Raw genomic sequence first — 12,608 nt, 5'->3', positions numbered from 1 at the left:
ATGGCCCTTCCCAGAAGGGCAGGAGGATAGGGTTTATTACTTCACTACCCACCCCCCCCCGGAGCCCCACCTGTCACGGGAGCTCAGGGGGGCAGATGAGGAGGTGGCACAGAGAGGTGGAGATTCAAAGGGGCAGCAGCCCTTCAGAGAGGGGAAGCCAATGAGGCTGGGTAGCTGATGGGGGAGGGGTGGGGACCAGGCAGGGGGCTGGACTGGGAGAGATCTGGAGAGACTCAGGCCTGAGGCAGCTTTCAGCACTAGGAAGGGAAGGGGGTGGGGGGTGGGGGTGAGCAGCTTCCTTCCTGAGGTCAAGTTCCCTAAGCTGGTGGCAGACAGGACCCAGGCTATTCACCCCTACTTGGGGGAGGGGACAGGGAGGGCAGCCTTCCACTTCACTCTTAGCGTACCTGTCAACAGTCCTTCCCAGCAGGAAACCTCTCAACTCTGGCTCTCTGACCTGCTGCCCCAGCCCTCCCCCAGCCTCTCTGCCAGCTGTTGGGCCAAAAGACACAAAGAATGAGCCCAGACCTCCTTCCAGTCCCCTACTCCTTGTGACCAGGGAACACAGCCCTGATGAATCATTATTTTTAGTATGGCTTTCCCCCAACCCCAAAACTTTCCCATAGACCTGGCTAATTAAAGGAGGGGAAACAGAATGGACAATGTGGGAAATTATACCATAATAACAGCTAACACAAAGTGTTTATCATTTGCCAGGCACTGTTTTAAGTATTTTATTTCTAATTTATATATAACTCATTTAATCCTTACAACATTCTGCAAGCACCATCATTCTGGTGAAACTGAGGCACAGAGATACTAAGTTGCCTGCCCTGGATCACAGAGCTAATTAAGAAGCGAGCTGGGATCTGAACCCATGAGCCAGGGCTCCAGCATCAGCTTCCCAACTGCTACCCTCTTCTCCGTCTGACCAGCACAGCCTTTTCACAGGGAAGGTCTGAGGAATGGGGGATAAGAAGGTTATGGAACACACTTGTGATACACACACATGGCTCAACTGTCCTAGACTCAAGGGCAAATGTAAAGGGCACGTTCATGAACCAAGAAGGCTAGGGATCCCTAGGGGATAGAAATGAGAGTAGGGAAAACAAGGTAGTCTAGAGGCAGGGGACACTAAGGAACTGGCTATAGACTTCTGTGGAGACTAGCGTTAGTTATGACCTCAGTTCTTTATAACCAGGATGGCCTCCAGGGGCTACAGGTTTGGTCCCATAATAGGTAGCCTATCTCAGATCCCCACCTCAGCCCCTTACTCTTATGCTCTTGACCTCCGAAAGCCCTTACCTTTGCAGGTCTTCCTGTCTGGCTGCAGCATGAAGCCCACAGGGCAGCTGCAGTGGACACCCGTCGCTGCATCATGGCACTTACTGTCACAGCCCCCGTTGTTGACAGCACATGTCTCTGTTTAGGAGGGAGGTGGGGGATGGTAACCAGGTTATCAGCCTGGAGGAGCCCCAAACTCTAGGGTAGTGGAGAGCACAGAGGCTGGAGAGGAGAGGGAAGGCCTTGGCTGCCTCCCTGTGCTTTAGAAGGAGCATTAAGCGGAGGCTCCCAGCCCCCAGCCCCTCACAAGTGCAGCCAAGCAGTCCATGTCCCTGCCCCCTACTTGATTGAAACAAGGTGGACAGCGGTGAGGCAGGTACAAGCCAGAGCTGTCAGGCAGGAATGTGCGGAAGGGGTGGAGAAGGTGGAGAGGGGAGGGCGCGAGGAGGGATGGCAGCAGTCCCTACCAGGGACTCAGAAGGGACAGGCAGGAGTTTCCTCCTCTTTCAACAGATTATCTCTTGGGGGTGGGGGGGGAGAGTCATGGTGGCACAATCCTGGGAAGAGTGAGCCTGACGGCCACCAATTCATCCTCCCCTTGCTGTCTTAAGATAAGACCCCCGGTTCCAGGACCAACTGCTCATCCTCAGAGGAGATAGCAGTCATTTCCCAGCCCCTTCCAGGCTACCTCCAGCTCCTCCCGAGACCTCCTTATACTTCCAGATGGAGATAAGCTGGCTGTTCTGTGGTTTTACTTTCCTAATGGGGAGGGGAGGAGAGGGAGCAAAAGAAGAATCAGAGAAGGAAGGGCATAAGAAGGTAGGCCAAAGAGTTAGGAGGATCTCAGAGCTGTTTCTTCTATTGCCCCCTCTTGACCCGTAAATGTTTCCTTTGCTGAGAGGCCAGAGTAGGGGTGTATGGATGGGTCACTCTCCCTATTTTCTGAATTCAGAGTCGGAGCAAAACAGGTTTAATAGCTGAGGAGTGTCAGGTGAGCCCAGGGAAAAACCTTCAGCTCAAACAGCACAAGGCTCTGACACAGGGACCGTGGCAGAGGTGTGAGCCGCCCTCTGGGGGCCCTAGAATTCTCCCACTAGACAGACAAAATTCCAAGGACTCCATGAGGGAAGAGAGGAGAGTGTTTCTCAGATCAGGAGAACTGAATGAGAAAGGCACCAGAAAGAACTATCACCTTTGACTCCTAAAACTTTGGTCCAACCCTTGTCACTGAGGAGACCAGCAAGACCAGGGCATTAGAAGGTCAGCTCTGCCTGTGGGTCTGTGTCAGGCCCTGCTCCCTCAAATGCCCAGGTTTGGGAGCAGCCAGAATGGGATCTCCTATTTGGCACTCCTGTCTTAGTCTCTCCTGAGGTTCCCCAAGATCATGGAAGGAACCTGGGAGAGAACCTTGAGTTCAGGCTTTAAGCCCAAGCCAAGCCCCCAAGAACGTTCTTAGCATAAAAAGGGGTCCCCTAAGCCCTGAAGCAGACAGAGGGGAACAGATCCTGTGCCAAGTCACAGTTGATCCTGAGGGATCCAGGATGGGGAGCAGCAGAGCTGGCACAGTGTCCATCGAAGGCTGGGGCAGAAAGCTGGGTGGAGCTGCCCACCCCCATGGGACAGCTACGGGCAGGCTTGGGGCAGCAGGATGGCACGGCCTCAACCCTTTGCTCTTCAGCATTAAAATCACAAGTTACTCTGTGCTTACTAGATGCTCTCACGCATTATCTCAATCATCACAGCAACCTTAAGGGAGACTCATCCTCCCCATTTTACAGAAGAGTAAACTGAGGATCAGAGAGGCAAGGAGTAGCTTGCTTGAGGTCATACTGTTAGAAGGTGGCAGAGCCAGAACTCAAAACTCAAGTCTGTCTGAACTCACATGTCATGCTCTGCACCATTAGGGTGGGAGAGAGTGATGAGTGATGCTGGAACCGTGAGCTACTGTGGGTAAGAAGCCCTGGGAGGGCGAGGCATCTAACCCTAGGCCACCCTTATTCAGGTGGCACAGTGGACATGATGGGTAAGATGGAGCTGCTAGCTCTTCAGCTGTGCAGAAAGCAGAGAAAGGGAGGGGGCAGATGGCCGGGCAGGGGCGAGGTGTTAGAAGGTGGGTTAGGGAGAAGGTGGAAGGAACGGACAAGAAAGGGAGGAGAGAGAGAGTGACAGGATTAAAGAAAGACAAACCGGCATGGAGGCTCCTGGGCCAGCTCTCGGGGACTCAGGAGACACTCAGTGGGCTCAGGACCCAGGCTGGCAGGCTGGAGCCCAGGCAGGCCGGGCCCAATGGGCATGCAGTTAGTGGGAGCCCCGGCGTGTTAGCCCTTCCCCTAGCAAGCCAGTGAGAGAGCAAGCGGAGAGAGCAGACATATTTACCATTAGAAACGGCCTGAGGGGGGACGTGCTGTTCTAGCCGCCTTTCCCCTGTTTGACATTGTAAAAAAGCTGTTTAGATGCTGGGCAGGAGCCACTGTGGCCCACCAAGCCCCAGCCCTTCCCACCCTCCTCCACCCTGCAGGCCCGAACCACGGTCCCCATATAATGAGCTCTGAGACTCCAAAACTTTACGCCCCGGCCTTGTGCTACCCGGTAACCTCAAAGAAGCTGGACTCCCACCACGTGACTGATGGGAATGTCTCAGAGAGGGGCAGTCATGGGCTCAGTACCACACAGCATGCCAAAGGCAGAGCTGGGAATCCAACCCTAAGTCTTACAAGCTGCCAGATCGCAAAGGGAGCCCACCTCCTTCTCTACTGTGCTGCCCACAGTCTCCCCACTAAATCTGAGTGGTCTGATGGCCCCAAACAATGATGTTCTGCCTACTGGGGCTGGGGAGAAAAATGAGATGCAGGGCAAGGCCAAGTAAGTTCTCTTGGTAAAGAGGGAGAGGAGCACAGGAAGAACATGGCTGTGCACCTTAGAACAGCCTCATTTACTCCCTTCTACCTCAGTCGGCCGTGGCCAAGAAGGCAGGATGAGTCTTGCTTTATGGAAGAGCTCAAGCTTAATAGAGGTGTTTTCAAAAGCAGCCGTGACCACGACCATCTGATGAGAGGGACCCACCCCACATCCAGGGGCCCCAAGCTCTGTCCTGATGCATGCAGCTCTTCCCTGGGGACTGCATGCAGTTTTTATTTAGGGAGACTCTGGTGGTGTGTGAGTGTATCCAGAGGACGGTGGGAGGTCTGGAAAGCGGAATTAGATTTATGAGGGAAAAATTAAAGGGGCTGGAACGATCAGCCTAGAGAAGGCAACAGGAGGACCTAAAAATCCTCCAGTGTCTTTGAAGAGTTAGTTCAGAGGAAAACATGTAGCAGGTGAGATTTTAGTTAGAGAACTTGAGAACCATGCGTGCAAGTCTCTGGAGCAGGAGCCCTTTGTGAGCATCATCTGCTCCCCTGTTCTAGTGTCTGGGAGGGAAGCCCATGCTGTCTGCAGAGACGGTGGACTCTCGAGTGAGATGGCGAACAATCTGGTCTATAAGCTGAAGGTCATGACTCTGATAGACAGAGTGACAGCGTTCACACTCCCCGTCCCCAGCATGTTGCAGGCACGAGATGAACTGCCATTCATGAATCCTGTGCGCACAGAAGAAGCCTGCCCCTGACTGGCTAACTCTTCCATTTCATTCCCACTTCTCTACGGGGTCACCGGTCCTACCATCCTTCTCAGCACTCTGTGACCACAGAGATTGGCCTTCACGAAAGACCTAAAGACTTAGGGAATTAGGAATACATTTAAGGAATTAAGCTCATCCATGATACCTGAAGATGTGTGGTTAAGGCTTAGGAATTCAGGAAGAGGGATCCAGGTGTAAAGAAGATCCAGGGCAAGAGGGACGGAAGGCAGGAGCTGGTGAGGGAGTGAGAGGCCACGGGCAGAGCTGGAATGTGGGGGTGAGGAAGGAAACGGGGGAGTGGGAGGGAGAGAAAGGATACAAAGGAAAAAGATACCTGGAATCAGGAAACCCCATTGGTCAGTTCAGGGCTGGCTGCTCAGGAAGAGCACTCTGTCCCACCCTCAGTTCCAGTGGGGACAGCGGGCTGTGACAGCTTCCCTCTTACCTCACTGGTCAACCAGAGCCTCCACTCAGGCTTAATCCTGCATCGCCCCAGTGTTCCCCGTTCTCAACCACAACCTTAGCCCACAAGTGCCTCTGCTAATTATTCCCAGTTTGGCAACCCTCGATCCTGGATAAGGAGGGTGGTGATGCTCTTGGTGGTGGGGCAGCAGAACCAAGAGATGGGGGAGGAGAAGAGGGCCAGGGAGCCCTTCAGTCCCTTGGAGTAGTCCCTGTGTAGGCCTGGCATTGTCTGAGTCTTCAACTCACGCACCAGTCATCCTGCGCCTAGGACTTGGGCCCCATGTGCTCCCCGCACCCCTGGATCCCAAGGGCCCCTCCCCCTTCCCCCATCACAGGTGGACTAAATTCTCCACTGGCCTCACCCACCGATGCATGTCTTCCCGTCAGTATGGAGCACAAACTTGACGTGGCAGCCGCATCGGGGACCCTGCTCTGTGTCATCACATGTGTGCTGGCAGCCACCATTACCATAGTTGCATGTCACTGTGCAAAGAGGGCAGGAGGCCTGTCAGCTTGCTTCTCCCTGGGTACCACACTTCTCCCTCCACAGCACAGTCACTGGCTCTCTTGTCTAGTTGTCTCTCCCAGGCTCCCTTTTCCTCCCACCTCTTGCTGCTGAGGCCCCACACCCCACCTCTTTATCTCCCTGTCTCCCCACTGCCATCCCAGTGATCTCACATTTACAGTCCCGTTGGTTCTTGGTGAGCTCGAAGCCAGGGCGGCATTCACAGGCAATACCCCCTTTGGGTGTCTCCCGGCAAATGTGAGCACAGCCATGGTTCTTGTTCATGCAGTTCATTCCTTCTAAAAGGGAAGAGGAACAGGGTGAACGCTCTGTGCTCCTGGACACATAGAGGAAGAGGAACTACAAGGGATAGTTGGGGCCCAGGAAACTGGGAGAATTCCAGTGAGGCTGCGAGACAGAGAGGAGACCGACTCCGCCTCACAGGCCCCCTGTCCTGCCCACAGAGCTCAAAGCCATTCTGACTGACGTACAGGTACTGACAGCCAACCCCCAGAAAACCCACATCATCACCCTCTCCTTCAAACAAGCAAAACCTAGTGTCTAATTATTGCCCAGTACTGTGTTGGGTACCAAGTGGATTTAGGAAGGACCTGTATATAAGATAGAATATAACACATGATCTCTTTTCTCAAAGAGCGTTCAGTCAAACTGGGAAGATAAATAACAGTATGAGTGGGGAGTAATTGGTATAGATAAATGCTATACTATTTTATTTATTTATCTAAGCTCCCACTACATATAGGACAGACAGTATATTAGGTTCTGAAGATATAAAGATGAATTAGTCATAGTTCCTGCCCTCAGAAATGTCACAGTCTAAGGCGGAGGGAGTCCCAGAAACAGACAACACATACCCACTATTCCTGCCCAACCCTCCCAATCCAATCCAAGGACTACAGCGTCAGTCAGGCCCTCTTGGATAACAGCAGCTTAGAGCTCAGCCATCTACAATTAATTAGGAACGTGATCCACCTCAGGTCTGGATACAGAGGACGCCCCATAGTAGCCTCAATCCCACACTGACCCCAACCCCAAATAAATTCCCCCAGATTTTGCTCTAAGACAAGTGTCTATTCATGGAGCCCTTAGGATGTGATTGGGTTGAGGGGCAAGAGAAGGAGGAGCTAGTGAAATGGGGGACATTGGATGAGACCTAGGGGGTGTTGAGGGAAAGCTTCCGAGCAGATGGAGAGGGGAGCCTGAGAGCGTAGCCCTCCCACGCCATGGGCTGACCTTCCGGCCGCTGAATGCAGGTGTGCTGGTTGTCGCTGAGGAAGAAGCCTTCCCGGCAGTGGCACTCATAGCTGCCCATCATGTTGACACAGCTCTGCTGACAGCCACCGTTGCCCTCGGCACACTCATCCACATCTGTGCAGGACAGTGGTTGGTGAGGCTGGGGGTGCAGGGCAGGGTCCGGGTTGTGCACACACACCTCCCCCTCCTCCCCAATCCAACACCCAGCCTTAGGCCGGGCAGTCCTCACCCATTCATCAGCTCATGTTCCACTGCTCGTGAAGAGGCCGCTTTAAGAGGGCACAGCTGGGGTGCTTAGCAGGGGGGGAGAGGACATCTGAACATGGCTTACTTAGGTGAAGACTTGCCCTTCTTTCCCTAACCTGTTGGAATTCAGTCCGAGGGCAGAGAAGACCAAGAAAGAAGGCAGATCAAGAGGAACGGAGATGAAGAGTGGAGATTGGATGGGGCGAGGCACCGGGGGCAGCGGGCTGTGATGAACAGCCAGGGAACCAGAGCACCGGGGAGATGGCTCCGGGTGCAGGGAGACCTATGGCAATGGTGTAGAGCTCAGCAAGGCGGGGTGGGGAAGGCAGCAAGCCTCAACTCCCGCGGGGCACGGACAGGCCACAGGCCGGCCGTCCTTCCTCCCCTCCCCCCACGCCTGGGCGTGCTGCCATATTCCCTAGCCTCTCTCCTATTTTGGTTTAACAAAACAAAGTCTGGTGGCTTGGCGGCAAGGGTTGGGGGAGAGCTGCCAGGCCACACCCTAATCACCACCGAAAATCACCACCCCCAAGCCCCAGAGCCAAGCTCATCCTGGGGTCTCCACTTCAATATCTTGACTCTGTTTCTATGCTACCCACTGCCCTCTCCGATGCACAGCTCTTCTCAATTTCCCTTGGCCCATGAGGCATGAAGGAGAGTGGTTCCCAAATGGAGCAGCTGGAACCTGGGCCCCTGAGGGCTTCATCTGCTCCTCTCTTCCCACCTTCTCCGCTGAGCCCTAAAACACTCCCCCTTCTAGCCAGGGCCAAGGGCCCCAGATACAGCAGGCTCCTGCCTGAGAGTCGCACGTGTCCCTCTGCCCTTTCCTGCCCCTGCCCCTCTGTGTTACACCCATGACTTCTCCCCACCTCTGGCTCCTTGTTCATGCCCCATCCTACATTCCATCCTTTGTTCCCTTCTGCTCCAGCCTTGGGACTTTGCTAGTCTAGCCAAGTTCTTTCCTCCAATTCTCACTGGGGAAACTGAGGCCACCCAGGGCACGGATCACTTACTCACAGTTCCCTTAAAAGCCATAGGTGCGATTGAGACTTTGAACCCCAACCCTAGAGCTAGTGTTAGATATGCCTTTGCTCCCAAAGACCCCTTCCACACCTACTCATTCTCTTATCTTCTGGCTGGTTTTAAAACGAAATAAGACTTGATGAGAATCGGGGGCCTAGAGAGGTCAAAGGCAACCAAAGAAAGTCAGAAGCTGATGTTCACAGTCCTGTAGGCAAATCACTGTCCTGGTCCAATGTCACAGTTTCTCTTTCCAAAGGAGTTCCCGGAGAGGCCTTCACAGGTGACCGGGCAGATGAAAAGTGAAGTCCTTCCCTGGTAGCTACACTGGTAAGAGAGGCTGAGGGGAAGGGCCCAGTAGGAACTGGGGCCCGGAGGCCTGAGTTGGGAGTGGAAACCTATAAGCCAGGTCCAAGGATGGAATGTGACTGGGGTTAAAGGCAGCTCTGTAGTAAGGAGGCTCTCCTAGGTCAACAGGGAGGGCCTCAGATAATCCACCTGTTTGGTCAGGTGGCGTGGGAGGGCAGCCCAGCCTGCTTCTCCAGGCATCACTCCTTTTCCTTCTCTCCCTTTCCTGGTTTTCTATGCTTCCAGTTCTCTTATGTCTGTTTTGGCACCAGAAAGAAAGAATTTGGGGAAGGACCCCTAGGTTCATATGCAAATCGTTTTATGCTATGGGCTGCAGTTTTTCTATGTGGGAGAAGTCTGACATGGTCCTAGTAAATGATAGAAACCAAAGTTGAGTTTACTTCCCTGGACATTCTCTCTCTGATGCAGCACCTGGGACAGAGGAGATTAGGTCAAATTGAGTTCTCAGAAGCAAGGAGAGGGTGAGCCTGGAGATTTCGGGAAGAGCTGGGAGAAAACCAGCCTGTAAGGGTCAGAGGCTCCCCAGGGCACGGGGAGCACCAGCAGCATCGACGACGTCCCTCCTGTGTGTTGAACACCGTACGCACTAGGACAGTATACATGCTCTCTCATGGTGACTCATCCAGAGCCCACTGAGGAAGCTGAGATTCCCGGAGACCAGTGCATTTGCTGGAGACCACACAGCTAGTCAGCGACAGAGCCAGGATCTGCCTGCAGCCAGTCACCTTCCGCCCACGCTCCGCCCACTGACGCTAAACTTACTCTGATCACCTCCTGGCCCTCGCCCTGAGACACTTTCTGGCAGCATCTCCTCTGCTGTTTTTCATCCAGCAGCAGGATTATTTCATCCTTGGTACCCAGTCTCAACAGGGAAACTGACCTTTTCCCCTATTTTGCAGCTTTTTGGTCACTTCCCTCTCCTTACCTGGGAAACGGGAAATGCTGAAAACACCTTCTTCCCCACAAGACACTCCCCAGCCACAACCCCGCCCCCTTGCTCACCCAGACAGTTGTGTCCGTCATGCGCCAAGTGGAATCCATCATAACAGGTACATCGGTAATTGCCAGGGATGTTGACACAGTCGTGCACACAACCTGCATTATCCTCTCGTTCACACTCATCCACATCTGTGGGCAAAGAGGAGCTGAGGCAGCTGGACCCACCTGCGTGCCCCCCACTGTCCAGCCCTGTGGTACTTTTTAAAAAAAATAAATCACCTTCTGTGTGTGTATGTGTATGTTTACATAGTTACTTTCACAGCCTACAAACCATTTTGCACTCTGCTATTTTCACCTGAGGTCAAACATTTTCATACGTTTCCATCCGGGCTTTCTAATCACCACTGCACACGGTTGCAGAACACTCCTTGTGTTACTTTATCACAATTTGTTTTTTCTCTATTGTTAGAGTCCCTCCATTTATTTTACTACCATAAATAAGGCATCAAAGAATATCTCCTCCCATATATTATTTTGTTTCTTTGAATTTCCTTTGAATAAGAGTAAAATTCCTGGGTCAAAGGGTGTAAGTGCCTTTTAGGAGTCCTGCTAGGTATGACAAAATCACTTTTCAATTTATAATGTCACCAGGAATTAATGAGTGTACCTTGTCTACTGAAGCCTTATTAACACTGAAGGGCATAAATTTAAAATAACATCTCAAGGCTGCTTTATTTGCATTGTTTTAATTATGAGGGGAAGGTGTGTCTGTTTACAGGATCAGTTTCCCCTGGGATAAATGTTCTCATCCTTTGTGGTCATGGGGGAAGGATCCAATGTCAGGGAACCTCAGGTCTTGGTCCTGTGTTCTGATCCCCCCACCCAGCCCGGTTTGTGCAAATCAGAAAATGGCGCTCTGCCTGGGAAGAAATAGCTCCTCCCCTCCCCACCCCTTGTTAAGCCCCCTCCCCAGGCCAGTGGGGATCGTGGCCAGCTGTGGGCAGGGGCACTGCTTTCCCCACTCCAGCAGGTCCCCCTCGTCCAGGTGCCCTCCCAGCCTCACCTTTGCAGTGTTTACCATCCCCCGTGTAGCCAGACTTGCAGATGCACTTGTATGACCGTGGGGTGTTCTGGCAGAGAGCATCAATGTGGCAGTTGTCGGTCCCCTCCACACACTCATCCACATCTGGGAGGGGGAGAGGGCATACATGAGACCCTCTGTTGGTGCCTCCCAAAGACTGTCTTGAAGGTGGCTCCCCAAGGCAGAACCCCCTCTTCTCCAAAATAGGGAGTGACTCCTCCAGGAGCAGGTGCTCTCCCACACCCCTCTGACTTCAGAGTGGCCTCTGTAATTTCAGGAATTCTGGGAAAAAACTCACTTTCCTCAAAAATACTTAATCCACAATGACAGCTAAAATTCCATCATTTGAAACACTCCTCTTTGATTTAAAAACAAAAACCCTTGGACTGGATAGCACAGTTAACTTGATTAGAAATATCCAGCCTCGTGTGAGTTAAGAGCAAGCTTAGAGGGTGGGCGAGAGAAAGGGCATGTGGACAGCGGCCTCTGGGAAGGTGGCAGGGTCCAGGGCCACTGATAACTCAAGGAGGAAGGAAGGGAGATGGAGCATCTGAGAAATCCTCATTCGCCTCATGATTCTGCTTGATACCAGGCCTGCTTCCACTTGCCCACCATGGTGCCAAGAATCTTCAGAGGAAAGAAGTTCCATCTTGGAAGACTTCCCTTGGCTCTTGTGCTGTCGATGCTATAGGGACCAGCAGCTGGCAGGGGCTGGCACCAACCTAAAGCCTGATTAAGTGCAGCCCTTGTGGCTCTCCAGCTGACTGAGGTGGGCCCATCCATCCCACCACCTGAGCGCCTCATCCGATGTCAGGTGCTCCACTGACATGAGGTGCTCCTCCCGAACCTATGCTAAGGGCTGCGGCCACCTAAGATCTAGCAGAAAGAGGATGGTTCAGAGAGGACACAGGAAAGAGAATCATTTATCGCCTCTTGGCAAGACTGCAGCTTCTGGGGCAATGTTATGGTGCCCCTAAAGCTGAACTGAAATAGGAGAAAAAAGTTTTCAAACAAGTTAAAAATGCTATGTAACCTGGCTGCTGTGGCTCAGTGGATTGAGCATCGGCCTGCGAGCCAAGTGTCGCTGGTTCGATTCCCAGTCAGGGCACATGACTAGGTTGCACGTCAGCTCCCCAGTTGGAGGCACAAGTGAGAAGCAACCAAACAGTGAAAAAAGAAAAAAAAGAAAAAAAAATGCTATGTAAGGTGTCTGTAAAAGGTACTATGCTGGAGGTTGTGGAGGCTCAGAGGGGACTCAGCGCACCCCAAAGGACACACAAATAAGTCACACAAAGCAGGATGTGGCTGAGTGCCATGAAGGCATCAGAGATGAGGCCCAGGGTTCCTCAACCCGGCTGCACAGCGGAGTCAACACCCCCAGCAGATGCCTGAGCTCCCCCGCCCCTCCCCCAAGATTTTGGTCAACTAGTCTGGGCTGGAACCTGGCCGTCAGTATATTCCTAAAGCTCCTCAGGTAAGTCTAGTATGCAGCCAGGCTTGAGAATTTCTGTGAAAGGGAAGATCAGGGGAGGAAGAGATTACTTCTAGCTGTGAATTGTGAAACCCAAGATAGTGTTTGAGTAGCCACTTGCAAATAAAAGAAATATATCAATAAAAGACTGTATAAAGGACTATAACTCCCAAGTGTGATCTGTGGACTGTAGAACTGCCTGGCTTTGTTAAAATGCAGATTCTCAGGCCTTATCGCTGACCTACTTGAACCCAAATCCTTAAGGTACTTGATACCTTTAACTGAATGAATGAATGCATGGACCAGCAATCACAAATTTACAGACGCTCATGAG

General features: G+C 52.5%; 1 protein-coding gene across 3 annotated transcripts in view; it reads right to left on the bottom strand.

Moving 5' to 3' along the window:
* The window catches only part of SCUBE3 (signal peptide, CUB domain and EGF like domain containing 3), a 33,460-nt gene that overhangs the window by 9,239 nt on the left and 11,613 nt on the right, over nt 1-12,608 (bottom strand). The window contains exons 2-8 of one of the 3 annotated variants that reach the window (XM_090280412.1): nt 10,786-10,908; nt 9,786-9,911; nt 7,128-7,262; nt 6,047-6,172; nt 5,735-5,851; nt 3,661-3,708; nt 1,306-1,422 (exon numbers count right to left, since the gene is read on the bottom strand). In XM_090280412.1, the coding sequence (XP_090136538.1) occupies nt 1,306-1,422; nt 3,661-3,708; nt 5,735-5,851; nt 6,047-6,172; nt 7,128-7,262; nt 9,786-9,911; nt 10,786-10,908 (792 nt within the window). The remainder of the gene's footprint in view (nt 1-1,305; nt 1,423-3,660; nt 3,709-5,734; nt 5,852-6,046; nt 6,173-7,127; nt 7,263-9,785; nt 9,912-10,785; nt 10,909-12,608) is intronic. The other 2 variants (XM_090280413.1, XM_090280415.1) reach the window with 2 other exon arrangements.

Source organism: Furipterus horrens, unplaced genomic scaffold (genome assembly GCF_987537825.1).
Source record: "Furipterus horrens unplaced genomic scaffold, mFurHor1.1.pri manual_scaffold_6, whole genome shotgun sequence".
NCBI classification, from domain to species: Eukaryota; Metazoa; Chordata; class Mammalia; order Chiroptera; family Furipteridae; genus Furipterus; species Furipterus horrens.
Note: the sequence above shows the minus strand (reverse complement) of the source record. Positions and strands in the feature narration are given on the sequence as shown.